This window comes from Dama dama, chromosome 22 (genome assembly GCF_033118175.1).
Source record: "Dama dama isolate Ldn47 chromosome 22, ASM3311817v1, whole genome shotgun sequence".
Taxonomy (NCBI): Eukaryota; Metazoa; Chordata; class Mammalia; order Artiodactyla; family Cervidae; genus Dama; species Dama dama.
Window position 1 is genome coordinate 48,301,491 of NC_083702.1, and position 23,890 is coordinate 48,325,380.

At 46.6% G+C, this 23,890-nt stretch overlaps 1 protein-coding gene across 2 annotated transcripts in view; it reads right to left on the bottom strand.

The window, feature by feature from the left end:
- The window catches only part of ABTB3 (ankyrin repeat and BTB domain containing 3), a 319,893-nt gene that overhangs the window by 29,877 nt on the left and 266,126 nt on the right, over positions 1-23,890 (bottom strand). For both annotated transcript variants that reach the window (XM_061125434.1, XM_061125435.1), the window contains exons 5-11: positions 20,207-20,372; positions 17,849-17,938; positions 15,802-15,903; positions 13,749-13,842; positions 13,497-13,632; positions 12,630-12,850; positions 11,010-11,188 (exon numbers count right to left, since the gene is read on the bottom strand). In XM_061125434.1, the coding sequence (XP_060981417.1) occupies positions 11,010-11,188; positions 12,630-12,850; positions 13,497-13,632; positions 13,749-13,842; positions 15,802-15,903; positions 17,849-17,938; positions 20,207-20,372 (988 nt within the window). The remainder of the gene's footprint in view (positions 1-11,009; positions 11,189-12,629; positions 12,851-13,496; positions 13,633-13,748; positions 13,843-15,801; positions 15,904-17,848; positions 17,939-20,206; positions 20,373-23,890) is intronic.

A 23,890-nucleotide genomic window follows, 5' to 3' on the forward strand; every position in this document is an offset into this window, starting at 1 on the left:
TGGGAGGGAATGAAGATGCCCTTCCTGGACTTGATGACCCTTAGGAGAAGCCTGGGGGCTTCCCTGGTGCCCCAGTGGTTAAGAATCCACCTGCCAATGCAGGGGACACAGGTTCAGTCCCTGGTCTGGGAACTGAGATCCCAAGTGACACAGGGCGACTAAGTCTGTGCGCCACAACTACTGGACCCACAGCCTAGAGCCTGTGCTCCACAACAAAGAAGTCACGCAACGAGAAGCCCGCGCATTGCAACTAGAGAACAGCCCCCACTCTATCCACAACCAGAGAAAGCTTGCGAGCAGCAGTGAAGACCCAGCACAGCCAAAAATAAATAAATGAATAAATAAGTAAAAATACTTAAAAAAAGAGAGAAGCCCGAGCAACTGGGCCCTTCATAGGGCTTTTTTTTTTTTTTTTGGTAGTGGTGGTGATTGTTTAATTCAATTCAATAGGTGCTTATTCAGCATCTTAAGAGGTGACCCGCACTGTGAAGCCCTTTGCTTCCTCACTTCAATGTGTGTTTTATCACCCAAGAAAGTAAAGACAGGGGCCGCCTGTTCTGAAATTATCTGGGAGGCACATAGCTCCCCACTCTGATGTCAGGGCTGCACATAGTGATTTGATTCCAAAGAGCACAGTCTGGAAAGTGAGAGGAAGGGGAGAGTAAGTTTGTGGTGGAGAAATCTGGCAAACATGGCATCAGCCAGGTGATCAAGGTCATCATCTCCAGTGATGAGTCATACTGATAATATGTACCCTTGATGTGATGAGAAAGGCACTTTACCTCTGAGGTCATCCTCCCCAAAGCCTCAGTCTAAATCATGAGACAATCAATGCCTATTCCACTAGAGGGGCAGCCTATAAAATAGTGACCAGCACTTCTCAAAAAAAGGTCATAAAAAACAAGGGAAGCCTGGGACTCCCTGGAGGCCCAGTGGCTAAGATTTCACCTTCCAGTACTGGGAGTGCAGGTTCAATCCCTGGTCAGGGAGCTAAGATTCCCACATGCCTTAGGGTCAAAAAACCAACACATAAAACAGAGGCAATATTGTAACAAATCCAATAAAGACTTAAAATATCCACATTAAAAAAAATCTTAAAAAACCAACACACACAAGAAAAAAACAAGGAAAGGCTGGGATACTGTCTCAGCCAAGAGCAGCCTAAATAGGGATGACAACTAAATGTAACATGGTGTCCTGGATGGGATCCTAGAGCAGAAAAAGACACTGGATACAGAGAAAATAGCAATAAAGCATGGGATTTAGCTACAATTGGAGAACGGAATGGCAACCCAATCCAGTATTCTTGCCTGGAAAACTCCATGGACAGAGGAGCCTGGAGGTCTATAGTCCATGGGGTCACAAAGAGTTGGACACTACTGAGTGACTAACACTTAAGCTAACAATAACAAATCCATGTTGGTTCACTGTTATAATGAATATACCACACTCACACAGGATGCTAATAATGGGAAGCAGGTGAGGACTTCTATGGGAACTCTGTGCTATCTTTTCGATTTTCCTATAAATCTGAAGTCATTCCAAAAATGAGATAATACTATTAAAAAAATCTGCTCCAGTGAGGAAATAGGGAAACGATGGAAGCACTATATGTTCAGGAAAGAAAGGGAAAGAAGACAGTTCATCAACAGTTCCACAGGCTTGACTTATTCATCCCCCAAAGGTTTCCACTAATGTGCCCCTTCCCCCATGCACTAAGCTATGCGTTCATCCATTCATAAATTCTTTCTTCAAATATGCCTTGAGCATCTGCTAACTGCCAGGTACTGGCTAGGTCCTGAGGGATGGACACTGTGTGAGGGATGATGGTGATGCCAGCACCAAAGATGTTATCATTTCCAAGACTTTCTGACTGCTTCTCTTTCAGAGACAAGAGCCTTAAGAGAAGACTCATCACTAGGTCTTTGAACTCAGCTGTTTGTCAAGGTGTGTGCTATACATGCTTCTCTGTGCCTCCTCTGAGCTGTGAGGTTGTTGCAATAATTCCCTTTGCTTCCCTGGCATGCTGTCATTAGTTTCAGTTAACAGCTCTGGTGGGGTCAGATGGTCAGTTTCAGGCAGTGAACTGGGTTAACCTATGGATTTGATTAGCTCTGGACCCAAACCTGAAGACAGCAGATGGAATTAACCAAGCTTGAGGCTCAGTCTTTTCTAGAGCAGGAGGGGGTGGGGTGGCTGTGCTGGGACAGAAGGGGACACTCTCCTCTGAGTGACACATTTAAATTTGGAGCTTTTAGCTCAAAGGGCCCCAAGGCTCAAGCCTCCAGGGCAGCAGGGAATTTAAAAATGTTCAAATAGTCCACAGGAAGGCAGAAAAAGAAAAGAGAGAAAAGACAGAGAGACCAAACAGAAGACAAAAGGTAAGATGGCAGACATAAGCCTTAAAGTTGAAAAAAAAAAAAGTAAAAAAAAAAAAAGCTCTAAAGTAGCAATAATTGAGTAAAATATAAAAGGTCTCAATATACCAATTAAAAGAGATTGGCAGAGTGGATGAGAAGCCCAACTATATGTTTGTTATAAGAAAGTCACTTCAAACCTAATAAAATTGGCAAGTTGATAGTAAAGGATGGGCAAAAACATATATCACATGAACATTAATTAAGGGAAAGCAGGAGAGGCTATGTTAATATTAGATAATGTAGATTTTAGAGCAAAAAAACTAGCAGAAGAGAGAAGGGCATTATAAAATGATAAAAGGGTTAATTTACCGAGAAGATATTACAGTCCTAAATGTGTATGCACAGATCTGCAAAATATGTGAGTCAAAAACTGATAGAACCAAAAGAAGAAACAGACAACCCACAGTCACAGCTGGAGATTTTATTATTCCTCTCTCAACTGTTAAACAACGAGACAGAAAATCTGTGGGATATGGAAGAACTCAACATCATCATCAACCAACAGTCTTATCAACAATTACAGAACACTCCACTCAACACTGGCAGAAAACAGTCCTTTTTCCTTTGTCCATGCTGCACAGGTTTAGGGATTTAAGTTCTCTGACCAGGGGTCCGACGCCCACAACCAGGTCCCGGCAGTGAAAGCACCGAATCCTAACCACTGAACCACCAGGGAATCCCCAAAACCAGTCTTTTTAAGTGCCCATGAAACATATACCTAGATAGACTATATCCGGGTCCATAAAACCAGCCTCAAAATTTTAAAAGGATTGAAATAATACAGAATGTTCTCTGACCACAATGGAATCAACCTAGGAATCAATAACAGAAAGATAAGAGAAAAATCTCCAAACAATTGGAAACTAAATAACACACTTCTAAATAATTCATAAGTCAAAAAGGAAGTTCCAAGGGAAATAAAAAACACACTAAACTGAATAAAATGAGAATAAAACATATCAAATTCCATGGTACACAGACAGAGTAGAGCTGAGAAAGATACGTATAGTATCAAATGTACAAGAAGGAAAAAAAGGAAAAGTCAGTCTCAAGCTTCTACTTAAAAAATCTGGAAAAAGAAAAATAAAATAAGAAAAAAAAAAAACCTCAAAGAAGCAAATAATAAAGATAACTTAAGACAGAAGAGTAGTAGAGAGAGAGGACACAAACTAACAAATTTGTTCTAAAATTTATATAGAAGGCAAAGAACATGAATTCATTTTGTAGAAGAATAACATGGGAGAAAATAATTTACCCAATTTCAAGATTTATTTTTTAGCTACAGTAATTAAGACTGTGCGTGGGGACTTCCCTGACAGTCCAGTGGTAAAGACTCTGAGCTTCTACTGCAGGAGGCACGGGTTTGATCTCTGGTCTGGGAACTAAGCTACAGCATGCCACATGGCATGGATCAAAAAAAAAAAAAAAAAAAAAAAAGCTGTGGTAATGGTGCAGTGACAGACACACAGATCAACAGAACAGAACGGAAATCCCAGGAACAGACCCACACAAATATGCCCAACTGACTTGACAAAGGCGTAGAAGTAATCTGATGAAAGAGTCTTTTCAACAAGGATGCTGGAGCAAGTGAACATCCACTGGCAAAGCAAAAACAAAACAGCAACTCTGATCAAAGTCCCACACCTCATACAAAAATTAACTCAAGATGAAATGAATCACAGACTTAAATGTAAAACATGAAACTATAAAGCTTCTAGAAAAAAAATGAGGAGGAGACCTTCAAGATTTGGGCCAGGCAAAGCAGCTAGATGAATCACAAGTTGGAATCTAGATTGCTGGGAGAAATATCAACAACCTTGTAGTTGCAGATGTTACCACTCTAATGGCAGAAAGTGAAGAAGAACTAAAGAGCCTCTTGATGAGGGTGAAAGAGGAGAGTGAAAAAGCTGGCCTAGAACTCAACATTCAAAAAATGAAGATCATGGCATCCAGTCCCATCACCTCATGGCAAATAGATGAAGAAACAATGGAAACAGTGAGAGGTTTTATTTTCTTGGGCTCCAAAATCACTGCAGATGGTGACTGCAGCCACGAAATTAAAAAGATTCTTGCTCCTTGGAAGAAAAGCTATGACAAATCTAGACAGTATATTAAAAAGCAGAGACATCATTTTGCTTACAAAGGTCCATATAGTTAAAGCTATGGTTTTTCCAGTAGTCATGTATGTATGTGAGAGTTGGACCATAAAGAAGGCTGAGAGTCAAAGAACTGATGTTTTTGAATTGTGGTGCCAGAGAAGACTCTTGAGAGTCCCTTGGACTGCATGGAGATCAAACCAGTCAATCCTAAAGGAAATCAACCCTGAATATTCATTGGAAGGACTGATGCTGAAGCTCCAATACTTTGGCCACCTGATGCGAAGAGCTGACTCATTGGAAAAGGTCCTGATGCTGGGAAAGATTGAGGGCAGGAGGAGAAGGGGATGACAGAGGATGAGAATGTTGGATGGACTCACTGACTCCAATGCACAAGAATTTGAGCAAGCTCTGGGAGTTAGTGAAGGACAGAGAAGCCGGGTGCGCTGCAGAGTCAGACGCAAGTCCACAACTGGACGGCAACAAAGCATTCTCAGACTTGATACCAAAAGCAGAATCTCCACAAAAGGAAAAACTAAAATTGGACTTCCTTAAAATTAAAAGCTCTATGAAAGACCCTGTTAAGAGGCTAAAAAGATAAGCTACTGAGTGGGAGAAAGAAAGTATTTGCAAACCATATATCTGAAAAGAGACTATTCTCTAGAATTTACAAAGAACTCTCAACATTCAACAGTGAAAAACCAGTTTAATTAGAACATAGGCAGAGGACACAGACATTTCACTGAAGAGCATATACAGATGGCAAAAAACACATGAAAATATGTTCAGCATCATTAGCCATTCAGGGAAACGCAAATTAAAACCACAATGAGATACCACTTACACATCTATCAGAAGGGCTAAAATAAAAATATAGCAATAGCACCAAACAGTGAGGATGTGGAGAAACTTCATTACTCATATTTTGCTGGTGGGAATGTAAAATGGTGCAGCCTGTCTCAAAAACAGTTTAGCGGCGTCTTTAGAAACTAAATATGCAACTACCATACAACCCAGAAATTGTACTCCTGAGCATTCATCCCAGAGAAATGAAGACATATTCACATCAAACACCTGTGCTGGAATGTTATAGCAGCTTTATTTGTAATAGCTCAAAACTGGAAACAACTCAGATGTCCTTCAATGGGTGACTGGTTAATAAACTGTGATCGGTCCATACCATAGAGTACTATGCAGCAGCAGGAAGAAAAAACTATCAACAGATGCAATGACCTGGAAGAACCTTCAGAGAATTATACTGAGTGAGAAAAATCCAATCCTAAAAAGTTACCTACTGTATGATTCCATTTAAATCACATTCTTGAAATGACAAGAGTAGAGAAATGGAGACCAGATTAGTGGTTACCAGAGCATAAAGAGGGAGTGGGGGCAGAAGGATATGGGGGTAGCTATAAAAGAGCAACATGAAAAAAAAAAGAAGGACTTCTTGGCAGTCCAGTGGTTAAGACTCTGCGCTTCCACTGCAAGGGACCTGGGCTTGATTCCTGGTCAGGGAACTAATATTCCCAAGCCGGAAAAAAAAAAAGAGCAATGCAAGGGAGCCTTAGGCTGATAGAAATTTTCTGCATGTTGACAGTACCATGTCAGTATCTTGGTTGTGACATTTAACTGTCATTTTGCAAGATACTGTCACTGGGGGAAGCAAAGTAATCTCTCTGTACGTTTTCTTACAACTGCATGAGAATCTACAACTGTCTCAAAATAAAAAGTTTAATTTAAAAAGGTAAATTTTTAAAAAGTGGGAAAATAAAACTTAAAAAGTGTGCAAATCACAAGGGGAAAAAAAAAAAAGCTGCAACGCTCACATCTCACCCTTGGCTTAGTCCCCAGTGGTGTTCTATTCAGTGGACGTGGAGGAAAACCCCAAATGTGCACGATGCAGTCTGACTTTCTGCACGGGGAGAAAGGCCCCATGCAGTCTGACTTCACCTCTCACACTTCCTCCTGTGTCCCTCCACTTCCAGCTGCGCCAGCACATCAAGCACATTCCCATCAGGAACTCCGCTCCTTCAGGTTCCCGATACCCGAGTGGAAGGCTTTTGCTCCAGGCCTGCGTGTGGCTGGCAGCTTTTCCTCACTTAGGTGGTTGTTCACACACTACCTCCTCTGGGAGACTTTTCTTATCATCCTGTCTAGATTAGACAGGTGCCTGTCCCACCCCCCAGAGACTACATCGTTGTCCAAGATCATTTTTTTTTTTCATAGCGTTCATCTTGCTCTCACCCTCTTTTGCTGATTTATGTCCTTGCTTACTGTGGGTCTGCCCCTTCCCTGGACACAGTAAGCTCCAGGAGGATGAAGAACATCCCACCACCGCTGTAGCCCAGCGGGCACTCATGACTGTGGAGTGGATAAAGGTCCAGAAGAATTATGTCTGCGAGAAACGGCCAGAAGCTCTCTTTAAACAGACCTATTTTTAAACAATGACTGCATTGTTCTACTCCTAGGGAAATCTAGAGAAACTGAATTCTTTAGATATTTAAAGATAAAATTTAGAAGTGGGGATGGGACTTCGCTTGTGGTCCAGTGGCTAAGACTCCGTGCTCTCAAAGCAGGGGTCCCCCGGTCGATCCCGGGTCAGGGAAATAGATCCCATATGCTGCAACGAAGATTGAAGATCCTGTGTGCAGCCACTAAGACCCGGTGCAGCCAAATAAATAAATGGATAGAAGTGGGAGCGAAAAAGCACATCTGCAACCAGATGTCAAGTAATACCTGACCAAGCACACGTCAAAGATGGGGAGAAAGCATCTGCTTCACTTGATGGGATGGCTGTGATTCTCCAAGTTGACTACAAAGTGGATTCATTAATATTTACAGGAATTCTATATTCTTGTTCACTACTCTGATAGAACCAGATGTTTGTTCACACAGAGCAGCAGACATGATCTGAACAGGAATTCGTTAGTGGAGAGAGCAGGAACAATGCGTTGCTACTCATGCCTTCCAAGAGGACACTTTCTGAGGGCAGAGCTTTGCAGCACTTTCTCAACTCTCTGAACTTCTCTGCCATCATCTCTCTCCAGACACCTTCTGACCAGAGGAACATCACTGTGCCTGGGGAATGCTTGACTTCACCCTGTAACCACCAGGAACTGATCACCTCTTTTTCGCCCTCTGTAGAACTGTGGTGCTGGGGAAGACGCTTGAGAGTCCCTTGGACTGCAAGGAGATCAAACCAGTCAACTGTAAAGGAAATCAGTCCTGAATATTCATTAGAAGGACTGATGCTGAAGCTCCAATACTTTGACCACCTGATGCAAAGAACTGAATCATTGGAAAAGACCCTGATGCTGGGAATGACTGAAGGCAGGAGAAGGGGATGATGGAGGATGAGATGGTTGGATGGCATCACCAACTCAATGGAGATGAGTCTGAGTAAGCTCCAGGAGTTGGTGATGGACAGGGAGGCCTGGCATGCTGCGATTCATGGGGTCGCAAAGTGTTGGACACGACTGAGCGACTGAACTGAGTCAGTATTAATACCACATCTCCCAAAGTCCCTAACTAAGTCTGTGAGTCTCCTTCTGTTTTGTCAGTTCATTTGGGTAATTTCTTCTTAGATCCCACATACAAGGGATGTAATATGGTATTTCTCCTTCTCTGAGTTACTTCACTCACTATGACTCTCTAGGTCCATCCACGTTGCCACAAATGGCATTATTTCACTCTCTTTAATGGCTGAGTAATATTCCATTGTATATATGTACCACATCTTCTTTATTCATTCCTCTGTTGATGGACATTTAGGTTGCTTCCATTTGGGGAAGGTCATGTACACACTGCTAGATTTAAAATGGATAACCAACAAAGACCTATTGTATAGCACAGGGAACTCTGCTCAACGTTATGTGGCAGCCTGGATGGGAGGGAGCTTTGGGGGAGAGTGGATACATGCACACGTATGGCTGAGACCCCTCGCTATTCACCCGAGGCTACCACAATATTGTTAATTGGTTATACCTCAATGCGAAATGTTTTTTGTGTTAAAAAATTACCACAATTCACCAGTAGGGGTTGCCATTGACCACCCCCATTCCCACCTCTCTGGCATTAGGGAAAACTTGACTTGAAAAAAAAAAAAAACATTTTTGTTTATTATTTCATGCAGTGAATATACTGGAGGCGGGCATGGCAACCCACTCCAGTATCCTTGCCTGGAGAATCCCATGAACAGAGGAGCCTGGCGGACTACAGTCCACAGGGGTGCAGAGAGTCAGACACGACTGAAGCGACTTAGCACACACGCACGCTGTGAATATAGTGTATTCGCCCATTCCACGTTAATGGGTATTGGGGGTGTTCCCAATTTTTTCCCATCACAGGTAACATTGCTATGGACACCCTTGTCGTGCATGTCTGCTCAGTCATGTCTGACTCTTTGTGATCTCATGGACTGTAGCCTGCCAGGTTCTTCTGTTTGTGGGATTATCCCAGCAAGAATACTGGAGTGGGTTACCATTTCCTTCTCCAGGGGATCTTTGCGACCCAAGGATCGAACCTGCATCTCCTGCAGCTCCTGCATTGACAGGTGGACTCTTTATAACTGAGCCACCTATTTAATATGGACACTCATATATATATACGTTACAGACATAGATGGGCTTTCCTATGGTCATATAGGGCAAACCTGACTCTTGAATGTGCCTTTTCCCAGACTGTCGTCTCCTGGTCATGAGTGCTCCTGCCCCAACCCTGGATTCCCTTCCCCTCCAAGATCAGGACAGCTGGACACGGAGCAGGCTCTAGTACACGTGCATGTGTGTGGGCTAAGTCACTTCAGTCGTGTCCAACTCCGTGCGACCCCACGGACTGTAGCCTGCTGGGCTCCTCTGTCCATGGCAGTCTCCAGGCAAGAATACTGGAGTGGGTTGCCATGCCCTCCTGCAGGGGATCTTCCCAACCCAGGGACTGAACCCACGTCTCTTACGTCTCTTGCATTGGCAGGTAGGTTCTTTACCACTGGTGCCACCTGGGAAGCCCGCTCTAGTCCACATCTCCTGCCAAAGGGCCCTCCCTCCTTTCTTTTAGGCCTCTAGCTACTGTTATCAGCTGCTGTTGGGTGCTCTTTGTGGAGGTGGGTAGTGGTGGAGTGGGACACAAGGGGCCTGAAGGAGTGCTAGCCATGTTCTATTTCTTGGTCTGGATGCTGATCACACAGGTAAGTTTGCCTCGTGAAAATTCATTAGACTCCACAGCCATGAGCTGGGCACTTTTTTGATGTATGTCATATTTCAAAATAATTTTACTTAAAAAATCCATAGGTTAGGTTTCCTTAATACACAGCATGCCTTAGTAATTTCTGAAATTCCCATTACAGCCCATAGAAGGAAAAAAAAAAACTAAACCCCAAACCAATTACAACACCAGACCCTGGGAACAGACCCAGCAATGTTTTTCACTAAGGTGGTCTCTTAGGTAATTTCAGGGCTTATCTATTTATTTCTTTTCAAGCTGGGGGGACGGGTGAGGGCTGAGGGGCAGGGAGAGTTTGGTTTTGAAATGCTTCCAGTGGGTTCTGCTCTGTGGCATCGCTGAGGCTCATTACCTGAGGCCTGGCACACCTGCTCCCATTCTGGGTCTAAGTGGAATCAGGCATATATCCAGCCCACAGGGGCCCCTGAGTCTCTGGTGCTAATGAGAATACCTGATGGGACCCACACGGGACTCTGGGCCAGGTGCTCCGGGGCTCAGAAATCAGCCGGACGTGTTGCCGGGGCTTTGCTGTGGGGCCGTCCCTCACACCCTACAGAGAAGGCTGCTCCACGCTCTTCCCTGCTTTGGCAGGGAAATCCATGCAGCCCTTTTGGTTCAGAGGCCTAATTCCCTGACACTTCACAGCCTCCACTATCTTAGAAGGACCTGTTGTGAAGGGGTTGCAGCATTTTCCCCGATGCTGGGAACGAAGTGTCAACAGGAACGCAGGGGCCCTTGAAGAATGGGTGAGTGAGCCTCAAGGGCTAGGCTCGTCCTGTCCTCAGACTTGAAAAGCCTTCTCGGGGTCTGGCTTTCCAGGGACCCCTGTGGGGTCTGCATCCAAGGCGACTACACCCATTTCCCTCTTCCCCTTGGATTCCCAATGTCCCATGTCCTACCGTCTGTCCAGGCCCGCCCTGGCCTCAGCATCTCAGTGACACCTTCCCCCAACCTTCCCACACTCCTCAGAGCCTTTGCCACCCAATTTAACACTGTTTTACAAGCCACCTCAGGTACCCTTGGGCTGTAGCATCCCCACTTTTGTGCAAGTTCCCCGGCCGGAAGCTATCCTTCACTTTGTCCTGTGTGCCCAAGTGCCTGGGACAGGAGAGGTGCTCAGCAGAGTGGTTGCCTTGCGAGTGGCCGCACAAGCAGCTGTAAGCAGCCAGGGTACGTGTGCACCAGACCAGAGACTGCAGGGTTCCCACCCGAGGGGCAGGAGTGCCGAGATCAGAACCCCCCAGCTGTGCTCTCTGCCCGCAGGAGCCCCTCGTACCTTGCTGGCCTTCAAGATCTCAAACATCAGGGGCAGGCCCTGGGTGACCAGCTCCTCTGTGTACTCCTCCTCCTGAATGGTCTTGAACTCCTTCAGCAGGCACTGAATGAGGGGCCTGCGGTGCTGCTGGAAGGCGATCCGCAAAGACTCCAGCCACGTGTGCAGGGTCCACGGGACACCTGGGAAGGGGGGGGGCGGGGGGCGGGGGGAGGGAGGGGAGGGCAGACAACAACCAGAGGAGAAGGCGGGTTTTTATGTGGAAGCCGGCCTCTCCTGAGGGCATTACCAGATCATGACACCAGGAGACCGCCTTTCAATGCCTAGAGTCAGAGCTGTTTTGTTTCTTCGTTCCCAAAGACTTGCAGAAGTTAAAATTAAAGGTCCTGATTCGAGTTCGTTATGGGTATCCAGTTCTGCACGCTCCTCGTGTTATTAGGGGCTACAGTATACAAAGTATAATCACCGTGTAGAGTATTGAAACTGTAATGCGGACTGCAGCCTTCTGAGTTCTGACCTCTTCCTTCCCCATCCCCTCTGCCTCTATGCCCAGAGCTTTGAGCTGGTGAAATCCACAGTGGACCTCACTGTCAGCTGCTCTGGCCAGGGTGGGCATTTCCATCTGAATATGAAGACACAGGAGGATACTGCTGCTGCAGGCAAAACATTTCCATCTGCAGGCACTTCATCAGGTCTTCCTTCCTTAATAGAAACCTCTCCAGCAGCTGATGGCTGTGACTCGCTTCTCCCCGCCACCGTGAGGCTGGGGCACTTGCTACTGCTTATAAATGCACCATTCAGAGTCTTGAGCCTCAGAATCCAGCTACGCAGGCTGCCAGGGGAATGGCATAATATCCCCCATACTCAACAGCCACTCTCCGAGAGAGACAAGTTTCCAGAAGAGCACTGGAGCTCTCCGCCCACCCTGACCTGCCACACCCAGTGTTTACAGCCCTTGCTCCGCCCTGCTGTTTCTGGGCCGGGGTTGGTGCCATGAGCTGGGTGAAGGCTGCTAGCCCATTCCCCAGATGCATGGAAGAGATGGCCCTGGGCTAGGCTGCTCAAGGGAGAGACACCCAACTTTTCCTTGGGCATGGCTTTGCCCCTGTAGTAGGGGGAGCCCCACCAGGGACGGTATGCCGTCATCCTAGCTGATGCTAGCAGCTGCTTCATGGATCTGAGTGCTCTCAGGCAGCGATTCCCCAACCACTGGGAACCACCTGGGATGATTGTTAAATATAAAGATTTCCAGCCTTTATCCATCCAGACCCTCGACAGCAGAGCCTCTGGGTGTAGGGCCTGGCAATCTGTATTCAGACAAGCTCCCCAGGTGATTCGGATTCCTAACTCAGGGTCCAGGGTTTGGGAATCGTGGAAGGGTGGCCTGAGGATGGGTTTCTGGGGCCGGCAGAATGCTGCTGTCTATGGGGACCATGTGGGGCCTTAGCCTAGAAGTGCTCCAACCAGCAAACAAGAAGTTCCCTGAGCTGCAAGGGGTGTGTGCACATGCGTGCATGCATGTGTGTGTGTGTGTGTGTGTGTGTGTGCACACGCTCATGTGGGTACGTGAGCTGGAGCTGGGCAGAGGCATGGTGCCCAGCCGTGGAAGGCCCCCAGACTGACCTATGCTCCTGATATCAATTGTGACATCCACGTAGCCATGCTCAGCGCTGTGATACATGGCCTCCCTCAGGGCTCTGAGTTTGGCCTTGCTGTTGCGGCTGGCGCACAGGGGGGGCGGGGCTGTCTCCGCCAGGTCAGTCCCCTCAGCCAGAATCTCCTCCAGGGACAGGATATCACTCTTCTCCTTCTCTGGCTGAGCGAGCAGTTTGCGGAACACATTCCTGTCAATCATAAACCCAGAGAGGAAGACACTCAGAGATGCAAGGGCTGTGCCAGGGTGGGGGCGGGGCGGGGGATGCGGGGAACCCTCTCAGCTGGGGACAAAAGAAGGACGGGACAGCTCTGGGGTGGTGGTGTCGGAGGTGTGACCAGGGCACTACCTGTTGTGGCGGGAGGAGATGGTGGGGTGGGACTGGCTGCGTTTCCTTGAGGATGACTTGGGCTAAGTGTTTTCCCCAAATTATCTGTAAGGTTCTAGAACTCTGCCCTTTTAACAGTCTGCCTGCACACCCCCCATGGTGAATTTGCTTCGTTTGGGGTTACACGTAGTAAAATCTGATGGGGTAAATCCTGAAGGAAATGTAGGTGGCAAGTAACCAAACATGAGAGGTTTTATTCTTCTTTAAATGGATTCTTCTCACTTCGTGACAGGTGATGTGATGAACTCTGACCAGCACTGGCAAAGAGTGATGTCTGTGAGATGAAAGCCGGTTGGGGAAGGACCCGTGGACGTGCAGTATGTGAAGTTGGCCAGGCCCGGACTGCCTCTGGGCCCCACATCCAGAGATGCAGTAAGTCTGGGGTAGGCCTGGGAATCTGCATTTTTAACAAGCACCACTTGGGACCTCATGGCCCATCCTAGCCTACCTGTGTCCATGGGCTGCGGCCTGGCTGAAAGAGTTCATATCACCCTGGGGGGTGGTAGAAATTCCATTCCTGTACATGGTTCCTATCAGGGGGTCCGCGCCTCGCTCCAACAGCAAACTAACCAGTTCAAAATTTCCTGCAAGCCCAGAGAAGGGGGTTTGATAAGAGAATCAAGCAAACACACAGTCACAGACACATCAAGGGACAGGGTGCTGGAGCCGCTTGGCTGGGACGAGCGTCAGAGACTCTTACCTACGGCGGCTGCGAGCTGGAGGGGTGTTTCTGAGTAGTTCTCCTCACCGTGCTCCACTGAGCCCTCCACCTTGGCCCCGGCGTCCAGGAGGAGCTGTGGAGGAAGAGTGGCCATTGAGATGTTCAAAGGACACGCCAGGAAAAGCTGGTGGAAATCAGTGTGGTGCCAAAGTTCCTGCTCTCCTCTGGGTCCATGGCCACGTGCACAGGGGGACGGCAACTGCACCCCAGAGGGTGAACTGAGAGCCTCTCACATCTCCTAGGGCCTCAGACCACTCAAATCGTTCAAACTGTGGTCCACGGACAGTAGCATCAGCATACCCTGGGAGTTTGAAATGCTGGTTCTCAGGCTCCACCCCAGAACAAATGATTAGAACCTGCATTTCAACAAGCTCTCCAGGTGATTTCTATGCACATTAACGTTTCTAGAAGCACTAAGCTAGAAGTTCGGGGCACCACACTGCTGGAGAACTTCCCCTGGGGATCAGTGACACAGCCTTAGAGTATTAGAGGGGTCTCTTAGAACCGTAGAATCTTAAGAGTTCTGAAGGACTTTGGGGATCACTGGGCCAACCAGGACAAGAATCCCTTCTGGAACATCCTAGAAACTCAGCTCAGCAAATGCTGAGCTTCCTGGCCAGCAAGATCCGTGAATAAAGTGGCAGAATGAGCTTCCCGGAGTGCTGCCGCGTATGACTCCATTCTGACATTCTCTGAGATATCTGGGCTTCCTAAAAACGGAGATTCTGTCCATGCCGGATCTCACAGTGAATGTGCTCTCAGCACTGCTGATGTAAAATGAGGGGGAAATGCCTGTTTTACCTGCACAGGACTAGCTGAGGGCACAGTCAGGAGGGGCTGCCTACTTGGCATTCCATCACGTGTGAAACTGAAGCAGAGAGGTGACCTGACTTCCGTTTGGCTTTGCGTGGCTGCCCGCTGCTCCTATTCCTGATTTAAAGGCTGGGGATGCCACTGCACATTAAGAGATGTTATTTGTATCCACTAGGCCACCCTCCAACCCCTTCTTTCTTAGATTCCTTTACTAGGAGTGGGCTGGTCAAGATGTTCTACAGGCAGAAGTCAGATCTTGGTGTGACATGTCACACGCTCAACCTCCTGAAACATGCCTTTGATATGTGTTAAGGATTCCCATAACCTAGGAAAAAATAAAGGATTCCTATGGAACTCCAACACTGCCGAGGGGTTCCTGACATACTATTTTCTGCTCTGTGTAATTCTCAGAGGCTTGGACCACATAAAAGGAGGGGAGTTCCTGATGTACCTGAAACTCAGCGTTCACTATGGGGCCAGATGTGGTCAGGGAACTGGGGGTACTGATCTCTTTCTTCCAATGAAGTAAAGTTTTAAGATCTAGAATGAACTGAGTTTAAGATCTAGAATATACTGGATGGCTATCCATTGAATACCAACTCTACAACAACCAGAAATGGTGAGGGCAAAACAACTTATGTGCCCAAAGCATCCTGGATGAGGACATATCTCCATATTTGGGTATCTGTTTCAGAAGACACACATGAAGACCCTACCCTAGACCTCTTATGTGGAATTCTTCATAAGTGGGATCCAAGCCAAGTGTCATTTGGAACCACTCCCTTGGCTGCTCGGCTGCTTCTTTCCACTGGTTGGAAACCCCTAGACTCTATGCAAACACTGGGGTCACACCTAAGGGAAGTTTCTAAGGTCTCACACCAGCCACGTCTTAGGTTCACGTTATGATGAGTAAAAATGAACAAATCCACAAAATCATAGCTCAGGCCCCACCCTGGAGCAACTGGGAACAACTTGGTAGGTTTGCCGTTCTGTGTGTAAGGCTGCATGTAGGTATGTGATAAGTTCATATTGGTTAAAGCCAGGCCATATAGATCATTCCACATGGTATTTTCATTCATATGATATGAATGTGCTGTATTTCATTGCAATTAACCAATATGAATCTCTGGGGGAATAGGCATGCTGGGAGAGGTATAGATTTGTGTAAGGAAAGAGGTACAATTAAAGGTCAGATGTGGATAGGGAAATACGTTAATACCTGAACTACAGGAATATGTCCATGCAACACAGCAAAAGTCAGAGCCGTCCAATGGCGGGTCTCGGGGTGGACGGATGGATATTTATGAGGAGTACTGACAACCTATAAACAAATTGAAATTATTTTCAAAATGTGACCTTCACAATACTTAGACTAGCAAATCTGAGCTATCTGTGGCTGGGCATGCGGGCTAGAGATGTACAGAAGGATGTCCTGAAGGCGCCTTGGGCAATGCTGGAGATGGACAGAGTACTGACTTTATATCCTCTGTGCACAAGAGAAACTCCTTTGCTGCTCATCAGAAGAGAGTTAAATGGGTGACTGCTGACTGCCTCTAAGGAGTCTTGAAGAAACTGTAATGGTGGCTACAGACAACCAGCTCCCCTGCCTGTCTCCTCTTCCTGTCTAAGGGAGGGCGGGGCTTCTGAGAGATACAGGATGTCAGGTGAGGCCGCCACCATCACATCCACATCTTTAGGGGAAATTCTCGGCAGTGGCAAACCCCACACAAGGGGAGGTCTGCTTCGAGCTTCCAAGCCAAACAAGACCACCTCCCTTCTGATGGAGGAAGATCACCACCTGGTCACAGCTCCTCCCACACTGTCCTCATTTCATGCTTCTGCTGGCTTCCTGGTTGACAAGGACCCTCATGCTACTGGAAACCTAGGCACAAACCTTCCTTGGGCATGAATGAGAAATCTGATATTGGCCTTCCCACATGGGGACCTCAAAACACCCCAGACCAAGAGACAGGCTGCAGGACAGTGGACAGGACAAGTTAGGGTCCCGCAGGCTTGTCTGCCACCCACCCATGGCTTTTCTTCTAAACGTTCCCGGGTCATACAACTGTGATGTCTGCTGCTTTCAGAAGAGTTGAGTTCACTAATTACTGGCTAGGTGAGGACCTTGAATTGGGAGCTATGGGATGGGCTAGAGGACCAGAGACCCAAAACTGAGGAGCTCTTGCAGGGATGTGCACGGTGCTCGGGGATTCATAGCAGGGAACAAAAATCCCCAATACTTGAAAACCTATAAGATCCCAAATGGTTTTGGATCCAAAACCATGTCTACTGCCTGTTTTCCTCAGATGAATATAAAGCACATTTTTAAAAAAGCACAGTACTAAGACTACAAGAGCATCTAATTTTGAACTAAAAAAAAAGTTTTCTGGAGTGGCTGAGTTAGGACTTCAGGAAGTCCACCAATCTTCCCAACTTCTGAACTGCTAGAAGAGAGTCGGTTGTTTTATGTTTCTTTTCTGTTAGAGTGGGTCTTAAGACAGCATAGAATATGGTCAAGAAGTATAATTTCACCTATCATAAGCCTTGAGGGGGGAACCAGTATTAACTGAATTCCAAACCGATGCTCCTCTATATTTATTTCTTCCAACAGCTCTCTGAGATGGGTGTGATTATTCTCCCATTTCACAAAGGGGAACACCGTGGCTCAGGAAAGTGAAACTACTCGCCCAAGCAGAAAAGCAAGTTACTAAGATGCAGCAGTTTCAGAATTTGAACCCACATATCCAATTCTGAAGCCTGTGGGGGCACGCTTTCCACTATATCACATGGCCTTGAGGAAGCTCTGCCATTAGCTTTAAGAACCATGGCTTCAGCGAGCCAACCAGGTGGGCCAATCAGGATTCGGTGAGGGAGGGTGGAAAATCTGGGGGTCACAGGAGACATGGACCAGCTTTGTATTTGGCAGTGGGAAGGGCTGGTGGTTCAGGAGAGCTCTCTCTGCCGGATCCCAGGAGGAATGGATCAGTGGGAAGAATCAGAGACTCGGTATTGCTGAGCCAAGGGAAAAGTTAGAGCTCTGTGCAGCCGCACGGGTTGTTTTAAAATGAAAAATGCTTGCAGGCAGCTCCTTGGAGTCTGGTTGGGCTGGGGCCTCAGGATGGAGGAAATCCAACAGCTGGTCTGACCTATTTGCTGGACTGAGCACCCTCAGTGGTGGCTCTTGAGAGATAAAGCCCCCCCTCTCTTTGCTCGCCTTCCCCGGGGACTGCCAGGCCCTGGGGCCCTGCAGCCCTCTGCACCCTCACCTCCACATTCAGGTCAGCTCCGGCATCCAGCAGCATCTGAACCATCGCCTCATCCCCACGGACACAGGCGTACATCAGGGGGGTCATGCCCTGCGGTGAGTTAAAAACCAGAGAACGGAGAAGGTTTACAAGGTGGCTGTGTCACTCGACAATAACAAATGGAAAATCTTACTCATGTGAAGGAGACTATGCTTGTTCTCCAAATCCAGCATTCTAAAGTAAATGTACAGCCCTACAATCCTCCATATTTTGAAAACCAACATGGAAGCAAGAAGGGAAACATAAATTGTCTTTTTTTTTTTTTTTTTCATTTATCTGGGCTTAAGTTGGAGGATTTTGTTTGTGTGTCTTAGGGTGCAACAGATCTAAGAGTGTTTGCTAAAACAAGTGGCTGGTTTAGCTGAAACCTCTTAGGAACTTTCTGGATTCTGTAATATCAGCCCTAAGCTATCTGATCAATAAATACTGTTTCCATGGCATTTTCTCTCTCTGGATTTAACAAGTGTCATCTTTGCTCATTATGGCCTGCTGGTCAGTGTCAAACGAAATTGGTGCCTCTGAGTATGACCCTAGCACTCTATCTGCTTTGATGTTATCATTTACAAGCAAAAGGCAAGCGAATGAGGAATGGTTTTCAGAATTCTATATTTGCCCATGATGCCTGCTTATTACAAAGTACCATAAGCAACATAAGTAAGGGGTGGATTTTTCAATAAACACTGCTGTGAAGAAAGCTATGTGGGAAAATGTTCAAGTTAGAGCCTTATCTCATACCCTACACCAAATCATTTACAGTTTGATTAGAGATATAGAGAAAAAAAATTAAAATCATAAAAGACATCTAATTGAATCTGTTTCTAAAAGGTATAAAAGTAATGGAAGAAATCACAAAAGAAAGTCATGACATTGTGGACATAAGATTGAAAACATAAGCAAAATTAAGAGGTAAACAATAAATTGAGACATATGTGTCACATTATAACAAAGGGGTATATGCCTAATATGTAAAGAGCTCTTTGAAATAAAGAAGAAAAGCAATTAAGCTCTAATGAAAAACAAGCAAAAGAAAGTAAAAGATTAATAGGGTACACATAAATAGTTGGAGAGTGTGTACAAGGAAACAGTCTCTGAGGAAGTAATTTGAGATTGAAGATCTTAAGATAAATTGATGCATTTGAGCAACTGTTTCCACTTTAAAAATTTTCTCTAATGAAATAATCAGATTTGAGCAAAGACTTGAGTAGATCTCTCTCAGTACTATTGATGTAAGTAATTAGAAACAATCCAACAACTGAACTATGTTTAACTGAACAAATATGACCACTTTGTTAGTTGCTCAGTCGTGTCTGACTCTGCGACCCCATGGACTGTAGCCCCCCAGGCTTCTCTGTCCATGGAATTTTCCGGGCAAGAACACTGGAACGCATAGGCATTTTCTTCTCTAGGAGATCTTCACGCCCCAGGGATCGAACCCAGTTGGCCCGCATTGCAGGAAGATTCTTTACCATCTGAGCCAATGTATCCATTTGAAGTGATTTTAAAGAGAACATTTAATGATATTATGAAGTATCTTTAATATAAAATACTGAAAAAAAGAAAAGTACAATAAATCCCTGTTTTTTTCTTTTTTTTAAATAATGTGTGTGTGTATTAGGGCTCCGTGGTGTTGCTCAAGAAAATTACTAGCTCATATCCCTTCCCTGAAACTTGCTGCATGAGCTGCTCATGTGAGAAACAGCTCCATCTGTCTTGTGATTTTCCATCTGGGGCTAACATTGAAAGCTGCTGTTTGTTTTCTCCACCCGTGACATCTTCACCCACATGGGGACATCTCCCCAGTAGACACACAAGTTCTCTGGACCTCACTTTTAGGGGTTTGGGAGATGGCTGACTAATTCTGAGGCGTCTCCTAGGGTCCTTCAGAATGACTTTTGTGTATCTTAAACATATCCTGAAAGTTTGGTGAAAATCTGCTTGGATTAGTTCCATGATGCACTAAGAGGCCAGCAGAGAACTAATTTTAACCATGCCGGAAAAAGGACTTGAAGGACACATGCTAAATATAAATGATAGTTATTTGGATGATGGCATTATTTCCTTTCTGGAATAAGTCTATTTTTCTCTATTTTCCATTTCAGCTGCAATGATCACGTGAAACTTCTATAAAGATGAACAAGGATACTTTTACAAGATATTTAAAAAACTTAAAAAAATAAAAACTAAGGGAAAAAAACCACCACCAACAACAAAATCACCCTACATCGCCAGTAGAGGGAGCCTCTATTGAGTGCCTGCTGCTTCCCTCCCCTAGGGCAGGTCACATGGTGGAGGCTCTTCAGACACTGCGAGGGCCTGTACCTGTTCGCTCATGGTGTTGATCCCATCGGGCCCCAGAAGAGACACTGCCTGCTTCACCAGGTCCGTCCGCCCACAGTTCAGCATCCGGAAACCCAGGTCCTGCTTAAACTTGGCTTCGATGGCCACTGCGTCCAGCTTCCGAGAAGCGCAAAAGCAGTCGTCGGCCCTAAGGAAGGAAGAGATGGTCAGTTGGATGCAGCGGCTTCACCAGGGGCTGGTCTTTGGAGAGCACAGATCAGGAAGCACCGAGGAGACTTCTCATTTGCTCTTCATGTTAATTGCTCGCTTCTAGGCTCCAGCTCCTGGAATAAGGGCATGGCAACTCACTCCTGTATTCTTGCTTGGAGAAACCCACGGACAGAAAAGCCCGGCAGGCTACAGTCCATGGGTCGCACACACACCCAGGCTCCAGTTAGAATACGGGTATCTCTTGATCCTTCCTCCTTTGTAACTGATGCTTAGCCTTGTCTCTCCTCCACTCCCACAGCATACTGAGCTAAGAATAATCGTGGCTAATATGTACTGATTGTATACTCTGGGCTAGGCTCTCTGGTATAGTCTTTACATGAGTTAGTTCATTTACTCCCCACATAACCCCAAAAGGTAAGTACTATCATCACCCACACCTTTAACCATGGGAAACAGACACAGATACGGGACTCACCCAAGGCTACATAGCCGACAAGCAGTGGAACTGGGATGTGAGCCCAGGGCAGTATGTGGAGAGCTGGCCTGGGTACCTACTGTGTCACCCTGTCCCCTCATCACAGGTCATACTAATTTGCCTCTTTCCTTGTCTAAATTCTCCTCCAGGCTGGGGACTTTTGAGAGCAGAGACCCTGTCTAACAAGTCTCTGCATCCAGTTCAGACAGCACACAGTATGTGGAGGTGTTAAAAATAGCTGAATGCACACAGAAGGCCTGGAGTCACTACTTCCAAAGTGGAAGCATGGCAGAGATCTGGCAAGATGAAATAAGAGTCCTAATAGCAATATGCATCAGAAAGTAATTGAGCCAGTGAGGCATAGGGAGCCAGGTTAGGGAAGTGTAGGGAGGAGAATCAGGGATTCAAGAAAGGGGTACAAATTCTACTTGTAAAGGATGTCACCGCCTTCTCATGGTGAATTATCAGATCAAATGACCAAGCATTTACTGAGTGCCTGTTTGCAAGAGGGGCATAAGGCCCGGAAGGGCAGAGGGCACAGGCCCTGGTCACGGGGCTGCCTCGTGGCAACTGCAGTGACAGGTGATCAGAGACGCGCACCAGAAAGAACCAAGGGGATCCAGCAAGGCTTCCTGGGGGAGGTGCACCCTGAGATGTGCCTTAAATAAGGAGAGAGAAGGACAGAGTGTAGGAGAAGCTGGAGCTGGGCTTGTCCGAGTAAAGGTGTGCACATGAGATGTGGTGGGCTACAGGAGCGAACTGGAGGTTTTAGTGTTTCTGAGGCATAAACTTTCAGGCAGAGGGCCAGGAGCTGAGGGAGGGGCACTTTACTTAATCCTAAGACTATCCTTAAGAGCCACTCAAGGTTTCTAAGCAGGCACAGGAGTGATATGGTTGGAGGGCCAACTCTGGGAGAGAGTGGAGGATGAATTTGAGGGGAGCTGGCCCTAGAGGTGGAGAGATGTGTTAGTGCTAAAAGAACCAGCTGGATGGAAAGAAGTCACTGCTCAAGCAGGAAGTGACAAAGGCTGAGTGCAGGCTGGGAGGAGCAGAGGACGAGGATTTTGACTTCTCTATGAGCAAGCACCCATTTCTCAGATGATGGCTGGTGAATTCCATGCCCAGCATCAGCGGGAGTCAGCACTGGCACGGACCCCTTCATATTCCTGCTCCTTGCTGGTTCTGGGGGCGGATACTCAGGAAAAGAGCCAGGGGTTCAGAATTCCTGGTTCCAGTCCTGCCTCTCACTAACCCACTTTGTGGCAAGAGGAATGGTTAAGTTTGCCAGGGAACTTGCGTTTTTATTCTTGGGGGAGATGAAAGGAAGTATTGCTCTGAGAGTTTATGGCACTAAGGCTCCTCAGTAGGGCTAGGACCTGGGGGAAAGAACCTGGGGGATGAAGAGCAGAGGGAGTCTTAGGAATCGAGTGAGATGGGTGTGCCCTTGACCTTTCACCGGGTTCCTGATCTATCACTCATTTCAGCTGGCAAAGGAACCTTGGAGGAAGGCTGTCCTGAAATAGGAGCCCAGTCATAGGTGATGGTAGGGCTCTTAGAGGATACTAGGAGCTTGCGTCTGGCCACCAGAGGGAGCTGATGCAGTGAAGATGGAATCCAGAGAAAGGAAGCGAGGTGTTGACCTGGGGTCTAATCTGCACACAGGCCTCAGGGACTGGGCGTCACGCCAGGCCTCCAAGGGCCTGTTTGTGCGAGAGCCCTGGGAAGAACTAAGAAAGGTATTGGACTTGGACCCAGGCTCTGGACTCGAAGATTAAGACTTTCATGGCAGGTGGGGGTGCCTAGACCACCCTGGTTGGAAGACCTTCCAGGGAAGCCCGAGAGCTCCCCAGGTGTGGGTGGGCGAGCGCTGAAGACGCCAGGTCTGGCTTTAGGCCAGGGTATCAGCACCCACGATGAGAAATTCTAGGGCACAGAACGGGGCTGTGCGCTAGGGTGTCTTAGTCCACTTCATGGGAATTTGGACCTGGGGTTCTTACAGCTAACGTGGCCAGATTCAGCAAATAAAAATACTCTCACAAATACTGAGCAAATTGAACTTTTAAAAAAAATCTGGGCAAGGGTAGAGCCACGTGCCGTGGTTTGTAAAGAACAGGAAATGAGATCATGGGCCCCACCGAAGTGTAGAGAGAGGGAGGGGTGATGCTTGGTGTGGCAGTGGGCTTTATCTAAGGGACACATGTTCCCCACACATAGATTAAGGCAGATGCTTTGGACAAAATGAACAGGACAGAGAGAAGAGGGCTAGATCCTGGGACACACATCACAGAAGCTTCCAGAAAGGGAGAGGTGGGGCCTGCAGGTGTTATACTGAGGTGTCTGGAGCCCAGAGGGGGATGTGTGTGCATATCTCAGGGAGAGGGTATCTGTTCTGACTAATGGTAAGGAAAACCTTTCTTGTAACAGACCACTGTCTAACTCTGGAAGAGGTTGCTTTGTGAAATCTTGGGGAGCAAAGATGCTGTGAATTGTCACCATCACTGAATTTGCAATTTTCTCTCCTGTATGTATCTGAGGCCCTTCTGCTCTCCTCAATGCCTGATTGCCTCTCTTAAATAAGCATCTTTTTTTTTTTTTTGGAATCAAGCTAAATTCCACGTGACTGGATGAAGGTTACTGAGGTGCGTCCTGTGAGTGGGCATCGGGAGGGGAGCTTATGGAAAGATACAGACACCACCCCATGTTCATGGAGCTTCCAGACTGGTAAAGCAATAATTCCAGGAACATCAGGAGAAGTGTTTACCAGCTACAGAGGTCCTTGATTTTAATTAGAAAGAGAGAAATGGCAAGAAAATTACTGTCACTAAGATGATGATGATGATAATTGTTATTACAGGGAGCCAACATTTATTGAATACTTACTATTGAAATCTAAGCTCTTTTCATGTATTAACTCACACAACCAGCACAACAGTGTAGGTGCTCTTGGGGGCCCTGTTCCAGAGATAAGGAAACTGCCCAAGTCACAGAGCTTGTAAGTGACAAGTCGGGATTTGACCAGG